Raw genomic sequence first — 18,064 nt, 5'->3', positions numbered from 1 at the left:
TTCACAATAAAGAAAAAAATGACTTCTTAGACTGGTTATCAATTACTTAGGAAGTTGATAACTATTTTATACAGCATCACTTCAGGTAAAAGATTTGGAAATTATATGAATATTATTTGAAAAAGAAAGCAAGACTTTGAATTTCCAAATTAGAGTCATGCTCTAGGATATAGTCTTCCCTATTTCACTCACATATTCCTATGACTATTTTTATTTCACTTAAAACATAGTAAAAATACACAAGCATCATCTGAAATAGCAAACCTATAGGAATGAGTGGTGTACAATCGTGAAAGAGAGGGTGGAAGTGGAGACGAGGGCATGTTTCCCACCTGTCTTAAAGCCTTCCTCAGGACACTAAGAGGAAGATTAACAAGAAGAAGAAGTGTTCACCCTAAAAAGACAAAATGTTGTTCCAAATACAGCCTGAAAGAAAATAAAGTCATCTTAGGGGAGAAAGGGGATGTCTCTTTTAATGGGCTGTACTATACACAAATATTTATAAATTTGGGACAAAGTTAGAGTTGCTGAGTCCTCTATATTTTTATTTTCCAGTCCCAAAGTTTGGCTTCTAACTGCATTAAAATGGAGGGACAGTAGAAAAATTCTCATAGATTAAAAAGATAATTTAAAAAAATCCTGTCTTTAGCCTTTATGCTAAAGATATAGGCTAATAGTGATTATTGGAATCAATTTGTGTTTTCTAAAGGGTTCTCTACTTTTCACCTTCAAATTTAGTTTATTGTTTTTTTCTCTAGCTTAGTTTATCATTATTAATAATTAGGCAAGCTCAATTTTTTATGAAACAAAAGTTCTTATAGTTTGAAATGGTAGCACTTTTATGTATCATATATCTTAGGGCTTGTAATGGTACAAATCAATTTGACTTGGGGATAAACTTGAGGGAGTGGGTAAAAAAAAATATGCCTCTCCTCCATCCAGTCTAATTCTTCTTTATTTTGAGTAACCTTTCCAGACCCATCTTCTTAAAGAATCATAGGAAAAACATGGCATTAATAAGAAATGGAGCTGGGGTTGAATTCATTTTGTGATTTAGATACATTTCTCAAAATGTTTTCTCCTCTATACATTGCATTAGTGGTACTTGGTCTGGAGATTGTGGGGAGAATTAAATAAAACTGCTAACATGAAAGTGCTGAGCATTCAATTTACATGCTCAGTATTAAATCAGCATGAATTAATTTACCTTTTTCTTCTACTTTTGCCCCAGAGGGTTTTTTTTAAAGAGGGGAAGTAAGTGTCACAAAGCATCATCAGGGATAAATAAACAATAACACTGGGCTCAAGTGGTTTTCCAAAAGACAATGACTGTGTATTAGTTGGAAGAAATATTTTAAACAGTTATTTAAAACTGAGAAACAGCTAACTGTGGTCCTGTATTTTGCAACAGAGTGTAACTGGACACTTTATAGATATTTTTCTTAACATGTGATACATAGAGTCAAAAAACAAAATTCAACTGAGTACATTTAGAGGTCTTATTGACTTTGTTCAACAATTCCTTAATTGAGCAGCAACCCATCTAGCAAATCGAAAGGAGTCCTGAAGAGCTGTACAAAATGAAAGGCTTTTATAGTCAGAAGGGGAAGAGCAGAAAAAGGAAGTTTCTAACAAAGAGTGGATTGTTTCAGGCAAGGTCACTTTCCTATGTGGGACAGAAGGGCAAATTACCTCGCTAGTGCTGACCAGGTAATTCTAAATTGACTGGCTAAGGTTACATTCCTGGGAAAGGCTGAAACTGCAGTTAAATTAGGTAGTTTGCTTAAATTCTTAGTTTGCTTAAATGGGGCTTAGCACAAGTGACTCCATTGTGGGCCTGTTGTCTCTTTTTTAACAATAGTTAAGTGTACTGTGAAAGAATCATGTTAAAAAACATAATTAAGATTATAAACTCAATGGAAAATTTAAGGATTAGCTCAAGAATCGTAGCTCACAGTAAACTAATGTTTGCATACAGCACTGCAGTATTCAAGGCAGGAAATACAGTTTCTAATGCCAGCCAAATAAAAGTTTAGGAAGATTCAATGAAAGAATGCTCCAGATTTGTTTTTGTTCTGATACAGGAAATTTTTGTTGAGTCAAATTTTCTGTGCTATAACCTGAATTCTCTGGGAGTGAATGCCAGTTAGACGCATGGAGCTGTCCTTCTGGTGTTCTTTGTGATTTTGCTTTTCTGCTAAATAATGTTGAAAACAAAAGGCTTCTAAGGGTAAGATTGCTTGGTTTTCTCAGTGATATTTCATATATTCTATGTAAACTTCAGAGTCATTGCCATAGTTGAATTCACTGCAAGTTGTTACAGAAATAACATGAAAGTTGATGAGTTCAATATGGTCTTTCTTTCAACAGAATTCCTCCACCTAGAGCTCCCCCAATGAACATCCTCTCTGCAGTAATCACTGAAGCTTTTGGAGTGGCACTTGTAGGCTATGTGGCCTCACTGGCTCTTGCTCAAGGATCTGCCAAAAAATTCAAATATTCAGTTGATGACAACCAGGTGGAGTACACCCCAACCCCTCTCCACACCTCTCCATAGCTATTGTATCACTGTACGGTGTACTCCCAGATCCTGAAAATGTTGAACTTATGAAAAATACAACTTTCCTAAGTGTATAACACAAATGGGTAGAAGAAAACAAAAGAAAATATCTAAGTCATTCATAGAAAGGTGAAAATCTGACTTTCGTGGATTGGTTATGGTACACTCTGGTTTTTAGAGAGGGGCATCTTGATGATTTGGTTTTAGGAGAGAATCTAAATATATTTATCATTGCATGCTGACTTAAAAATTTTGGATTTCAAAATACAAAGAACACTAATATTACTCTTCTTAGTAAAAAACTAAAGGTTGCAAGGGTCTATTCTTAGAATACCAAAGGATGAAGATTTTATTGAGCATGTTTCTGAATCTACCTCTGCTAGTGTCTTGTCTCAAGCCCTGTGGCCCTACATTTCTGCACAGGCCTGCAGAGATAGCTATGGAATAGTGGTTAGAATGCCAAAGTACCTATATCTAAATCTCACTCTGAAATTGTTTCTGTGCCCCAGTTTTGTCATCTGTAAAAAAGCAGATTTATTCATTCAACAGATGTGTATTGAACCCTACTATTTACCAGGTACTGGCCTAGGAACAAGGGATACAATGGTACATAATGCAGACCATGTCTTTCCTCATCTCAAAACCTCCCAGTGGCTTCCCATAGTACTCAGATTAAAAGCCTATTACCAAGGCTTACAAGGCCATACTTGACCTTGTCACCATCTCCTTTCCTCTATGATCTCATATTTCTTTTATAGTTCTAGCCACACTTACTGCCTTGTTTTTCCTTGAGTTCACTAGTCATGTTTCTAGCTCAGGATATTTGTACTTGCTGTCCCCGTTTCCAGGAATTTTGTACCCTCAGGTAGCTGCATGCCTCCTTTATTCAAATGTTCCCTTCTCAGGGAGTCCTTCCTTGGTAAGCTAAAATCCTAAATTCCAAAATTTTCCACTCCCTTCTCTGCTTTACTTTCCATATTCATCTTGTTTATTGTCAGCATTTCCTCATTAGAACTCCAGTCTGTGAGGGCAGGGATTTTTGTCTGTATTATTCACTGGCAACAGCAGAAGCAGGAAAACATTAGGAGGCTTTTGCAATAATCCAGATGACACTTGATGACTTGGACCAGGATGTAGCAGTGAAGGAGATGAGAAAGGGACAAATTCTGCATTGGATGTGGACACCATCTGGGAAAAGGAGTAGTCAAGACTATCTCTAAAGCTTTTGGCCCAAGCAACTGGAGCTTGAGACAGGGAAGGATGTGGGAGAACCAGGGTGGGAATATATAGAGCATAGACTGATTAGGTAAGTTTGAGATACCTGTTAACCATCCAAATGAAAATGCTGAGTGGCTATGTCAGTCTGAAATTCAGAAGAGTGGTCTAGGCTAGAGATATAAATTTGGGGGCTGTCAACGTGTATTTGGGTAGCTAAGATTAGAGAGGGAAGTGGTCCAATACCTGTGATTGGTTAGATGAGAAGGAACCACAAAGGAGACTGAGAAGTGGTGGCCAGGGAGGTAGGAGAAAACCAGGAGGGTGAGAGGTCCTAGAAGGAGCCTTTAAGGAGGAGGAAGTGAGCGACTGTGTCAAATGCTAATTTTAGGCCAGGTAGGGTAGGAATTAACCATTGGATTTAGCACTGTGGAAGTCATTGGTGGAGTGGTGGGAACAAAACCTTGATTCTAATGTCCTGAAAGAGGAGAAATTGGCAACCGATACAATAAATACTGTGTACTTCCCTATAAGGTTGTTATTGTTATAAGGATTAAACAATGAAGTGCTTAGAACAGTTTCTGGCTCATTGTAAGCACTCAGTAAATGTTAGCTCTTCTTAAAATAATGGTTAAATTACGACCAGTGGAGAGAACATAAATAGAATACAGAATAAGTTTCATTCCATGACAAGTTTTACCTGTGGTCTCTAAAAGTTGATTGTGATTAGGAAATGATATATTCTCCTATTATCATTCCTGTAGGAACTTTTGGCCCATGGCCTCAGCAATGTGATTCCTTCATTTTTCTTCTGCATACCAAGTGCTGCTGCCATGGGAAGGACCGCTGTCCTATATAGCACTGGAGCAAAGACACAGGTAACTTTATTTTCAGCAGGGACAAAAGAACTGATGGGCCTTTACTCTCCTTGGAGAGTGGGAAGAATGAGCTTCTCTCTAAAATCCTGAGAATATTTTTACGTCTTCAATTTCTTAAAACTAGTATCAAGGAATTCTATCTCTTCTCTTTCTTAGGAAAGATCCTTAAGAAGCTGAATGATTCAACGAGCAGACAAAAAAATCCTGTATTAATGGCAGCTTTATTGTTGTCAATCTTTGAACAAATGCTCCCTCTAGTGGTGTCTCTGATTGTACTTTTTGCTAATCTAACCACTCAATTTGAAATTTTAAAATTTTTGTTCACTTCCTTTAAATAAAATGAAAACAACTGTATGAAAAATCAGTCCTTGACAATGACATTCCTGTCTATAGAGATGTACATGTATGTAAATGAATAATACGATGTCTGTGCACATTTCGGTTTAAAGAAACAGTTATGTATTTTTAGGAACTCAAATCAATTTGACATTTGAGAACCTTTTATATACTAGTTATTATGCTTGGTACTGATAAGATGTCGATGGTAGTAATAAAGATGTTTCTGTGATGATGATGATGGTGGTGGTGTTGGTGGAAGCATATATCAAGTTATATGCATGTCATACATTTTATATAAATGAACTCATTTAATCTTTTAGGTACCTCTATGAAGGAGATGTAATTATTATGCTAGGATTCCACATGAGAAAGTTGAGGAAAAGAGGGTTAAACTAACTTGTCCAAGTCACAGAGCTTGTAAGTGGTAGAGCTGGGATTTGAACCCAGATAGATCTACTCCAAATCTTGCATTCTTAACTACTGTTCTATACAAGAAAATTCATGTATATGTTAATTTAATAAATTAACATTAACAGCTAACCATTATAAAACAATTCACACTTATTTTAAATTGGAGTTGAATGAGAATTTATAAAACATTTTATGTGATAATTTAAACATTTATTAGGAGTTTACCTTATATTAAGTCCTTTTCAGGGGTTGTAGAAGAGTAAATTTGAAAAGGATATGGTTCTTGACATTGGGGGCAAGTGGCCAGAGAAAGACGGGTAAATGAACATTAAAATATTGCGTAAAATTAACGAATAAAATTTGATGAACGTACCATGGAGCAGAGGGGAAGCAGCAACAAATTCTGAATCTATGATAATTTGACATATTATTGCCACAACTCATCATCAAAGATGTGTAATTCTCATTCAACATTGTTTTACATGACAATTTGATTTTTACAAAGTTCGTGATTTAAAGCATAAGTTCATCATGTGTATTGGCATAAACATTTTTGCAAACTCTCACATACTTGTAACCTAAATTTGAATGTTTAATACATAGTATACTCAAGTATCATTCCTTACTCTGGAGACTCTTCTATCTATAAAATTCTAGGATTCTATAGTGGTTTCCACCTAGTTTCTTACAAGGATGAGTGTGTTAGATTTCCTCTCATCATTTCTGCATGGTATTCTATTCATCAGACTTCAGAAGAAACAAAAGGTACCTAACAAAACACTAGTTCAGGGAAACAAAGCTTGGCAGCACAGTATTTTCATGCTGATCTGCTTGTTGAGATTGTCGCTAATCTGCTCAACAATTCCCATTAAATTGCACAGAGAAGGAATCTGATTTACTGTGCATACCCAAATCGAGGATGCTTTCCCATGGTAGTCATTTTGGCATTAAAACTATTAAGTTTACGTGGAGATAACTGACATGATTTGAAGAAGGCTCTGGGTGAGCCAAGTCTTAAAAGTTTTGTTCTAAATAGGCTGTGAAACCAGTTTTCTATGTGACAATACTTCACAAAGCAATCCCTTAAATAGCTCTGTCTCTCCTAGGTACTAGACTTATACCCAGTAAGTTAATCTAGAAGAATTAAAACGCTTCCACTTTTAGGCTAATAATAGCCAATCAAAATAGCAGTGGGAACCACCTTGCATTTGTCAATTATTTCACCAACTGACTCTTTCTTGTTCAGAAACACTATTAGTATTTCTGTAGAAAGATATCTTTTAAAATACAAATATGATCTTGTTACTTCCTCCTAGAGCCCATAAAAGGTTTTACGTAGGTCTTAGAATTCAAACCTTTATGTTACCAAAACTGAGTGCTTTTGAAGCTAGCAGAAGTTGGTTCACGTAGTTTAAGGAAAGAGGCCATCTCCATAACATAAAAGTGCAAGGGTGGCTTCCCTGGTGGCACAGTGGTTGAGAGTCCACCTGCTGATGCAGGGGACACGGGTTCGTGACCCGGTCTGGGAAGATCCCACATGCCACGGAGCGGCTGGGCCCGTGAGCCATGGCCGCTGAGCCTGCGCGTCCGGAGCCTATGTTCCACAACGGGAGAGGCCACAGCAGTGAGAGGCCCGCGTACCGCACAAAAAAAAAAAAAAAAAAGAATTAATGAAAAATGAAAGTATCTGATAATTATAATTATAAAACTAGTCAATTTTGCTGATACTTTTACCAAGTCCAAGCTTGCTCTGCTCACCGCACGACAGGCCAATAAATTGGGAGACGAGGTGTTGAGGCAAGGAATAGCGACTTTATTCAGAAAGATTGGCGTCTGAGAAGATGGCAGACTAATGGAAATATTCAATTTCTCAGATCTTCCTCTTGGTCTGGAATTTGACCAGTGTTTGGGAGACATTTCATGACCAAATTTTGTCCCACAGCACTGGGAGGCTCATCCCAGATCAGGCAAAAATTCTTGTTGATATGCCACTCCAGGTGCTAATTTCTGGATTAGGCCCTGTTGATAATTAAAGATTCTCTGAATCCTCTGTCTTTCTAGTCTATTGTGATCCAAGAAATGTTTTCCCTTATTGCTTCTTCCCATACTTAGAATCATACTATTACAATTATTATATAAGAGTCATAAATGTGATCTATTTCCTCAGGATGTTTAGCCATCATCAATTTTGTTGGAGGCTTGATTACACACTGTAAGAGACAGCAATCTTATAAAATAGACAGGATATAAGTAATGCAGGTAGTAACATTGACAAAGTCATAGTGCAGCAGGAAGACACAAAGCATAAACAATTTGGAAACAAAGAATAAGCAAAAGCAATGCTTAATATAACTGGTTGTAATCCAGTTACAATAAACCATCAAGTCCACAGGAGAGCCAGCTGGAGAAGCCAAATTCAGGCAGGATCAGGTAGAGAGAAAAAGATAAATGTTTCATCTTTGTTTACAAGGGTATACTTCATCAACTTGTTGTAGGTCATAACATAAGAGAAAAGGTTTTTCTGGAAAACAAAGGTTAAGGCTAGTATATTTCCCAAAGTCATATAGTTATAAATCATATTCATCAGTTCATTCAGTCCCATGTAATTAATTCCTGTTGATCTGGATGAAGTAATCAGTTCATCCAGATTTGTCATTTGTTACTCAGTCTAGTGGTATTATCTAAAGGCTATCAGAAACATATTTGTTAAAAAAGTTCCTTTTTATGAGCCTTCTTGAAGACGTAGCAGTTTTGCAAATCATCACCTAAGCTGCCTATGAATGACAAAAGTCTTAAAATGGCAAGGATAAAGATGTGATTAGAATTCTTCTTGGCAAAGAAGCTTATCCAAGTTGTTGTGACATACAGCATTTTAAGATAACAACTAAAAGTATAGTATTATACCAGAACATATGCAAATTTCAGAAACTTTGTGTAAATTTTAGAAAATCTATTTTAATAACATTTATTCATACCATATAAACTGAGGAGGCTTATTGCTCATTTGACAATGCTTTCCATGTAATTTAGCATACCAACCAATTCTAGTCAGTTTAATATATATAAATATATATATATATATAAAATATTTATTTTCCTCTGAGGTGCCTTAGGGTCACAGTTCCCTAGCCCCCCAAAAAGGAAGAAAATCCCAATGAACGCTTTGCTGCAGGCAAAACCAATGCAGTAAGGAAGTATACCTTGGTGTTGTCACATACAAGTCCTGTTATCAAATCAGTCTCTTGGGGTCACTGTTCCTCAGCCACAAAAAAGGAAGATTCCGAACCAATAACCCATCAGTCCGAAAGGGAAGAACCCCCAACCAATGCCCCATCGAAGATAAAGCTGAATGAATGACCAAGGCTAGTTCAAAAGGGAAAATCCCAATCAACGCTCCACCACAGGTGAAACCTATGCAATAAGGAAGACTCTCTGGGGCCCTCTGAAGCATCCCAAAGCTAGCTGAAGTCAAAAGAACTTTAATTAGAATTTGATAGGAAATTCATCCAAAATATCAAAAAGTTTTTTCTTAAAAAGCATTTGGTCAGATAGAATATTTAAGAACAAAAACAGCTCAATTAAGGGCAAGATAGTTCGCACAATATGTTATCAAAAGCAGCATTCTAAGTAAACTTGTTCTCTTAGCAGAGAGGAGCCAAGTCTGGTCCTGTACCGGTCTACTTTTAATAACAAAATCCATTTACCCAATTAAGTTTAATATAATCTCAGTCTGACCATGCATAAAACTCCTTTTTACTCAAAACATATGTCCCACTTTCCTATTATATAGTGAAAGATTTTATTTTTAGTAGCTTTAATTACATATTTAAATTAGAGTCCCCAACTCTTAAAAACCTTAATTTTTAGTGAAAACCAAGTGGCAAGTAATAGTTACCAAAATCTGGAGACACTATTTTAGATAATTTTCAGAACATAATTATTCCTATAGCATTTACCTGAAAGCTCTTATCTCATTTACATTTAAAGTTTCATCCTATCAAGTTATTTTCCTTGCAACAGATGTAATAAGGTCTTATTTCATTCCTAGGTACAATAAAGTATTATGCCTAATATTAATGACTCTAAAAACATGTCTATATTAATTAGATCAACAAGCTTAAGCCACCTTCAATACCAGATATCAGTTTAATGTTGAATATTTTCTAGATCACATGAGCCCAAAATTCCTTCTGGCCAGTTTTATATTCCTGAGTATTTATATAAGTGCTTAATTTTTTTTAAAGAGCAAAACTAAACAGACAAATCACACAAAGAAACATACACACACTCACAAAAGAGAAAAAAACAAAAAAGGAAGAGAGCAACCAAACCAATAAACAAACTCAGAAATGAAAAAAACCACTAAAAACTAAATTAAGATAAACATAAAACGAAAAATAAGTCAAACACAGAAATTAAACCCCAAGTCCACAGTTGTCCCCAACGTCCACAGTCTCAATTTTGGGAACACTTGTTGTCTATTCAGGAATGCCACAGATGCAGGGTTTACCAAGCCAGTTGTGGGGATGTAATCTGCTACTCCTGAGGCTGCACAGAGAGATTTCCCTTTCTCTTCTTTTGTCGCGCAGCTCCTGCAGTTCAGCTTTGGTTTTGGCCCTGCCTCTGCATGTAGGCTGCCCTCAGGTGTCTCTTCCCCACCCAGACAAGACAAGGTTAAAACAGAGGCTGATTAGGGCTCTCTTGCTCACTCAGGCCGAGGAGAGGGAGGGGTACGCTAGTCACAATTGTGATGTGGGGAATGCCTGCGGTGGCAGAGGCCGGTGTAAAGTAGCAACAGCCTGAGGTGTGCTATGTGTTCTCCCAGGGAAGTTGGCCCTGGATCATGGTGCCCTGGCAGTGGTGTGCTGACAGGTTCCCAGGAAGGTGTGGGTAGTGACCTGCACTTGCACACAGGACTCTTGGTGGCAGCGGCGGCAACAGTAGCAGTCCGTGCCTGCCTTTGGGTCTGAGATGATAGCCGCGGCTTGCGCCCATCTCTCGAGCTCACTTAGGTGGTGCTCTGACGTCTGTGGGCACACAGAGCAGGAAGACCCTCTCCTTGCGCACCCCAAAACAATGGTCTCTTGCCTCTCCAGCAGGTCCAGACTTTTTCCCAGACTCGCTCCTGGCTAGCTGTGGTGTACTAGCCCCTTTCAGGCTGTCTTCACGCAGCCAACACCAATCCTCTCCCTGGGGTCTGGCCTGCAAAGCCCAAGCCTCAGCCCCAGCCCCCTCCCACTGGTTGGCACCGATCCTCTGTGTGGGAATCTCTCCACTTTGCCCTCCACACCCTGTTGTGCTCTCCTCTGACACCATGAAGCTCCCCCTCCCCGGCCAGTGAAGGGGCTTCCTAGTGTGTGGAAACTTTTCCTGCTTCACAGCTTCCTCCCAGAGGTGCAGGTCCCATCCTGGTTCCTTTGTCTCTCTTTTTTTTTTTTCTTTTGCCATACCCAGGTAAGTGAGGATATTCTCTCCTTTTTGGAAGTTTGAGGACTTCTGCCAGCGTTCAGTAGGTGTTCTATAGGAGTTGTTCCACATGTAGATGTATTTTTGATGTATTTGTGGGGAGGAAGGTGATCTCCACATCTTAATCCTCCACCATCTTTGAAAGTCCTCCTCATGCCATTGTCTTTTGATATGAAGTGCACCTTAGCGGTTGGTGTCTTTTTCTTTCCACATAAACATGGATATACTGAGTCACACAGGTATCTGAATGAATCCTTTAATCTGCCTTCTGACAACTAGCTCTCTCCAGTCTAGTGGAGTTACAGGCATAATATTTTGTTATTTAAAAATTATTATCATGTAAAATCACCAGTTACTCCTAAATAATCAGTCTAGTGACAGTTTTGTGTACTATAACTTCTTTTATGGACAATCTTTAGTTCTCTAATGACTTATTTCCCACAGAAGGACTTTTCCCCCTTTATATGCTGGGGAGTGATGTAGATGAGCTCCACTAAATATGGAAGGAGCTTGTATCAAGCTTCTTTCATTTAGTTTAATGGTTTTGAGTTTCATCCATGCTGTTGCATGTATCAATAGTCTGTTCTTTTTTATTGTTGAGTAGTATTCTATTGTATGGATGTCCCAAAACTTATCTATTCACCAATTGGTGGACAACTCAGTTATTTACAGTTTTTGGTATTTATGAATAAAACTGCTATAAATATTTACATGTAAGTATTTTCATAGGTGTATGTTTTCCTTTCTCTTAGGTATTTCTGGGTCATACATAACTCCATAAGAAGCTGCCAAACTGGTTTTGAAGTGGCTGTACCATATTGAATTACCACTAGTAGTGTCTGAGAACTCTAGTTGCTCTGAGTCCTTGCCAGCCCTTGCTATTGATTATTTGTTTATATATTTATTTTTAGCCACTCTAATAGGCTTTATTTCCTTTGATTTTTCCATAAAGATATTTTAGGTATCGTTTTGGTCCTGTGAAAGCCCTCTTTCCTCTTGTTAGGCTGATAGTTTGGCTAAATGTTTCTCTTAAGACATGAGCATTTGCTTATGTGAAATTTGTTCTCCATTAAGTGGAGCATAGCTAGGAGTGAGCTGTTTTGAATTACCTTTTGTCAGCAAGTTGAGTTGGTTAGAACACAATACTAATGACTTTTCAGGATTAATAAAATTAAGTCTGTTTCACTGCAGAGACTGCTTCCTTAATCCCATATAACTGTTTCATATTAACAAAGGACTCCAACGAAGAGAGTAAAGGCTTCTGTGGAAATTTGTCATCAGCACAGAAAAACCCTAAGCTGCATATTCAGTTATTACCCAAACAACTAGGAAACAACTAGGAGAAGGGGGGCCAGGCTGAACAACTATAGGCTAAAGGACTTTTAGCTGAAATGTCATTTTCACTATTAAACAGACAAACAAACAAAAAAGCCATGCTGTGATGTGTGATAAAAGTTGATGGTGTCCTATTTCTTTGTTTAGAATTGCTTTTTTTGTCATTGCTGACTTAATTTGATTGTACCAGTTTGTCAGTTGTCACATTTGGGTTCCTTCAGCTACAAAATATAGATGACAGTCTATTTAATTTAACAATCATGTGCCAACATTTTGTTTCTTCTTATCAAGAAGAACAAAGAATTATCTTTTTCCCTCTATAACTTTGGAATAATAAGAAAGTTCAAGCTTTCTTTTTTGTCTGTCTTGTATTTTACAGGTGGCTTGTCTAATATCTTGCATTTTCATCCTGATAGTCATCTATGCAATAGGACCCTTGCTTTACTGGCTGCCCATGGTAAGTAGTGCTTTTTATTATTTACTTTTTAACTTTACTTTTAATGAGAATCATTGTATTTTAAAATTTTCTTTGAAGAACAACCTCAATGATCCTAAATCTGAAACCTTATGTGACATAAGTAATGGCTGAATGGAGGAAAGGTAGAAAGAGTCCACATTTGATGGGGAAGGTATGGGAGGGTACTATGGCTGTTTTCTAATTCTTAGGCTTTTGTATAAAAATGACATCGTGGAATTAGATTTATTCTGTATTCATTTGGAAGGTGGAACTAGGCAATCTCTGTTATAAGATGTACATGACATTCTTTTATTCTTTTTTTTTTTGGCTGTGCCATGTGGCATGCTGGACCTTAGTTTACTGACCAGGAATTGAACCTGCACCCCCTGCAGTGGAAGCACAGAGTCTTAACCACTGGACCACCAGGGAAGTCTGTTATAAGAAGTAGACTTTGGAAGAATTTTATAAAATTTGTACTCTTAGAAAATACATACTGGGCAAGAGAGTAGGCAACAAAATGCATCTTGCCACCCTTGATGCATGGTTATACAAAGTGACTCAGAGTATTAGTACACGTATTTACCTTGCTTTTCAGAAGCCTGGGGCACTAAAGTGATGTGAGTAAGATCCTGGTCTTCAGAGATCCAGAGACGGTGTCAGTCCTTTCTTGTTCTAATTCTTCTTTCATGTAATAAGAATAAATCACTTTCACGAGAGGATCTCCCAATAACCAAGTTCACTTTTCAAGAGAGTTATAAATATATTCAGGTGAAACCAGAAAACTGATACTCAAGACAATTATAAAGAAATACATTATATAAATATTTAATTTTTGCAACAAACAGATTTCAAACAAATGGCAGTGAATAATTATTATAAAGTTAAGAGGACATTCAGCCTTATAACATTCACCCTTATAATTCACTACTTTTCTTTTCCTTTCTTCCTTTTTTTTAGAATGCCATAACATGTACCCTGTGATTTTCTAGAATTGCTATTATATTCCTAAAGTACAATAATAGGTTAGTTCTAAACAAAATGAATATTACTTCAGTCTTCTAAATGGTTATTTCTTTCCTTTAGTAAGTACTTCAAAGACAAAGACATAAAAATACAATGATTCTTTTAAATTTAGATTAAAATCTTTATCTTGCATCTTCATCAACTTATTTCTTATTTGTAGTGTGTTCTTGCAAGTATTATTGTCGTGGGACTGAAGGGAATGCTAATACAGTTTCGGGATTTAAAAAAATATTGGAATGTGGATAAAATTGATTGGGTAAGTAGAAATTTGATCTAAAATTACTATCTTTGGCTTAAACACATGTTACAAAATAAGCTTTAATAGTTCCATTTGCAAAAAATAGTTTTAGCCATTTGAGACTTACATTTTACAAGCTATCTTTTTTCAAACTCAATAAAAATATTAAAATGTAAAATATCTTTATAAGAAACAGAAATGGAATTCTGTCAAATTTTGATTGATGTGTTTAAGAACTTTTAAAGAAATGCTAGCTAACTTGAGTGGTTTGGGGATTCCCAGTTTCCATTATGAATTGATTCTGGAAGTGAAGTTCATCAAAGAATAGCTAGTAGAAATATGACTATTTATAACATACATGAAAAGCCAGCATTAATTGCTAAGAAATGTATGCTGCATTAATATAGGGTAAACATATTAATAGTGACCATATTCATTCTAAATACAAAGAGTCTCATGAATTGTTTTTTAAATGTGTTACATTGAGAGGAGCATTATGTTAATAGGATATTGCTAGGAACAGATTAAATTATATTGAACAATGATAAAATATGAATTTTACTAACATAAATGTTTAATATACTTGTTCTAGAGAAATGTATCTATGCAAGAACATCCAAAATTCTCTCCCTCTCCTATATGGGTGAATTATTTCATGAGTAGCCTCTGTTTAGCTTTATTATGGCTTTCACCATATTGAAATGCAATTATTTATGTATTCTCCCTCCTTCAGGGCCTTTGATCTGAGACACTTTGGGGGATTACTTATGCTGGCAAGTACTTTAATAATACTCCTCTTAAAAAGAGTCATGTACCACAATGTTCATTGCAGCACTATTTACAATAGCCAGGACATGGAAGCAACCTAAATGTCCATTAACAGATGAATGGATAAAGAAGATGTGACACATATATACAATGGAATATTACTCATCCATAAAAAGAAATGAAATTGAGTTATTTGTAGTGAGGTGGATGGACCTAGAGTCTGTCATACAGAGTGAAGTAAGTCGGAAAGAGAAAAACAAATACTGTATGATAACACATATATATGGAATCTAAAAAAAAAAAAAAGAAGAAAAGGTTTTGATAAACCTAGGGACAGGACAGGAATAAAGATGCAGACATAAAGAATGGACTTGAGGACACGGGGAGGGGGAAGCATAAGCTGGAATGAAGTGAGAGAGTAACATTGACATATATACACTACCAAATGTAAAATAGATAGTTAGTGGGAAGCAGCTGCATAACACAGAGAGATCATCTCTGTGCTTTGTGACCACCTAGAGGGGTGGGATAGGGAGGGTGGGAGGGAGGCGCAAGAGGGAGGGGATATGGGGAGATATATGTATACATATAGCTGATTCACTTTGTTATACAGCAGAAACTAACACAACATTGTAAAGCAATTATACTCCAATAAAGATGTTAAAAAAAGATAATATTCCTCTTAAGTCTCAATATTACTGAGCTTCTACCAAGGTACAATAGTGGGTGCCATGTGGAATTCAGAGATGAATAAAGAAATACTTACCTTCTTTAGACACTAATATTTGTGCAGGATGCAGGCACAGAAATAGTAACTATTATATGACGCAAGATACAATATGACCTGGAAGCAAAAGAAAAAACTTAGTACTGGAGAAAAATAGAGGCTGGAACATTTAATTTGTACTAGGTTAATACAGAAGACTTAGAGCAGAGCTGAAATATGAACTGAGACTTGAAGGAACAGTATTTTGTAGGCAGTCCAAGAGACCAAAATTAACTAGGCTGTTGGAGGATAATGACTTTTTTAAGGTGATATATGTGAGGTGGCACATGGAAACAGAAAAATGAGAAGATATAAACTTATTTAACAAGCTCCTGAAAACCCCATGATAAAGATATTTCTAAGGAACTCATTAATTACGTAAGGGGGAGCACATTACCATAATGGAAGGGGAGAGGTGTCAGGGAAGGCTTTTTCCAAGAAATGATGGATAGAACATATAGCATGAAGGTGAGAGTAGTAACAGATGGGGTTGGAAAAGTTAAGAAAGGGTTGGACTGAGAGAGCTGCTTACATCCTGCAAAGATTAGACTTCATCATGAAGGCAGTGCGGCGTCACTGAAAGGAGAAATAGGAATAAGATTTATGTATTAGAAAAGTCATATGAGTAATTTGAGGAAGATGGATTGATCTGATGAAGTATACAACAATTGGAAGCACTTCTTTAATAATTCAGGCAAATAAATCAGGAAGACCTGGACCACAACTAACACTTGAGATTCAAGAGGAAGGAATAGAGTTGAAAAATACTAAAGCGGTTTCATTAGTTATCCCTCATCACCAATTCATCACATGAAGTGCATCAGTCTGAAGTGGCTCCTAAGTTTTCAGTTAGGAACATCACTGGAGGAAAATGATGTCATTCATTGAATTATAGAACATGGAAGCTTATTTAAATGCATTTGGTGGTTACCTTTAGTCTTTAAAAAAAATACAGTTTCACATTCCTGAGTTATTTCTTTCAGTTCCTCTAGTTGTATTTTGTATGTTATCACAAAGCAGTTTTCCAAGAAGGGCTCATGTGTTTTATATTCCCAGAACTACTTCATGGTGAAACCATGTTTTCTTTTTATACTAGAAGGAAGTTTTTGGCTGAGTCTAAAATGCTTTCCCCCAGGCTTTTTAAGCTTGAATTATCTTCAGACATTGAGGGATAAGGCAGAGAAATCACAGGTCAACATAATATTTTACTATTTAATGTGAGCTTATTTTTCTAAATGGATGCTCAGTGAGTTTCTTTCTTGCTCATAAAGTTTGGTAATATTGTCAGAATATTTCTTGTGGTTGAACAGTTAGTATCAAATTTCTAAGAGAGTGACATATCCTTGTGATCTCGGAATCAAGAATTACATACAAAATTTTTCTTCTAATATGTCTTTGAATATTTTTTCAAATATATATGTCCTGTTCTCTTAATGAGTTATGTATTTTTAATTTACTTTGTTTCTTAAAATCTGTACATTTTCCTGTGGTTATTTTGGGGTGTGCATGTGTGTGTGTGTGTGTGTGTGTGTGCGCATATGGTTTCTCTGGACTATTCACTGTATCTCTGATTATGTATTTCTTATTGTGATTATCCTATTTAGTAAATTTTAAATATGGCTTTTATCTCTGTAATATTTTTGTTTCCATCCAATTTCTTTCCCAGTTTTTCTTCTTTGACTCTTCATATCTATTTTTGAGGGAGTTTGCCTGAGATTTTATTGCCTAAACTTATCCTCTGTCTCTATTTTGTTACTTTATTTCTTTTCCCCATTTTTATAAATAGCTTCCTTGATTATTCCTTTATGATTATGATGCATCTTTAGTGGACATAGCTATTTGCTGAAAAATAATGTGGGGAGGGCAGAAGGTAGGAAGTGAAGTGGAGCATCTCATGACTCTGATTTAACTATGTCATCTGAAGATTTGTCCCTAGTTGAAATAAAGCCTCACAAATCACAGGCTCTCTGATGATCTTTTACTAGCTGTCTCCTCTACCTTCTTCACCTTGTTTCATCTCTGTCAGTCTCCTTTTGTTAGGAAGCTAGGTTGTAAGTGATACAAATGGCATTTTACCTTACTGCTCTTCTTTATATAGTATCAAATAGATACCATACGGGTACCTTTCCTTCTTCTCTGGTGGTCCACTATTGCCCCTAGAACTTAAAGCTCTTATCAGAAGATTATTGTATAGAATTTTTAAAATTGTGACATTCATGGAGAAATCTATAATTGATTAAACTTTGAGGATAAATTTGTTGGCTTCCAATGTCCTTGATATCTTATAAATTTTGCAACTCTACATTGTATTTTATAGTTAGGAGTTGTGACTATGTTCTTGTTTCATCAAAGCTGGATTTTCCTCCATATATATTCATTTTTATATTGCTTTGGGTGGAGTTTAATAGAGGGGAGTAAAGTAAAAATGATTTTAATACACTATCTAAATCTGATGTCCAAATCTATACTTAGAAAGGTTATTCTGGCAGCAGTATGGCAAATGGATTACAATGCTGATAACAAAAGCAGATAGTTAAGTAGGAGGTTGTTAGAACAGTTTAAGGGAACAATAGCAAAGTATGAACTAGGACATTATCAGTGAATTGAG

At 36.4% G+C, this 18,064-nt stretch overlaps 1 protein-coding gene across 1 annotated transcript in view; it reads left to right on the top strand.

Annotated features, from left to right (window-relative positions):
• The window catches only part of SLC26A7 (solute carrier family 26 member 7), a gene marked incomplete at both ends in the record, with an annotated part of 179,258 nt that overhangs the window by 112,761 nt on the left and 48,433 nt on the right, over positions 1–18,064 (top strand). Inside the window, 4 exons of the mRNA XM_082674556.1 lie at positions 2,371–2,518; positions 4,540–4,653; positions 12,584–12,661; positions 13,845–13,940. Of these exons, the coding sequence (XP_082530682.1) occupies positions 2,371–2,518; positions 4,540–4,653; positions 12,584–12,661; positions 13,845–13,940 (436 nt within the window). The remainder of the gene's footprint in view (positions 1–2,370; positions 2,519–4,539; positions 4,654–12,583; positions 12,662–13,844; positions 13,941–18,064) is intronic.

The sequence above is a fragment of the Grampus griseus genome (genome assembly GCF_964374135.1).
Source record: "Grampus griseus genome assembly, chromosome: 17".
NCBI lineage: Eukaryota > Metazoa > Chordata > Mammalia > Artiodactyla > Delphinidae > Grampus > Grampus griseus.
This window is presented reverse-complemented; position numbering and strand designations above follow the sequence as displayed.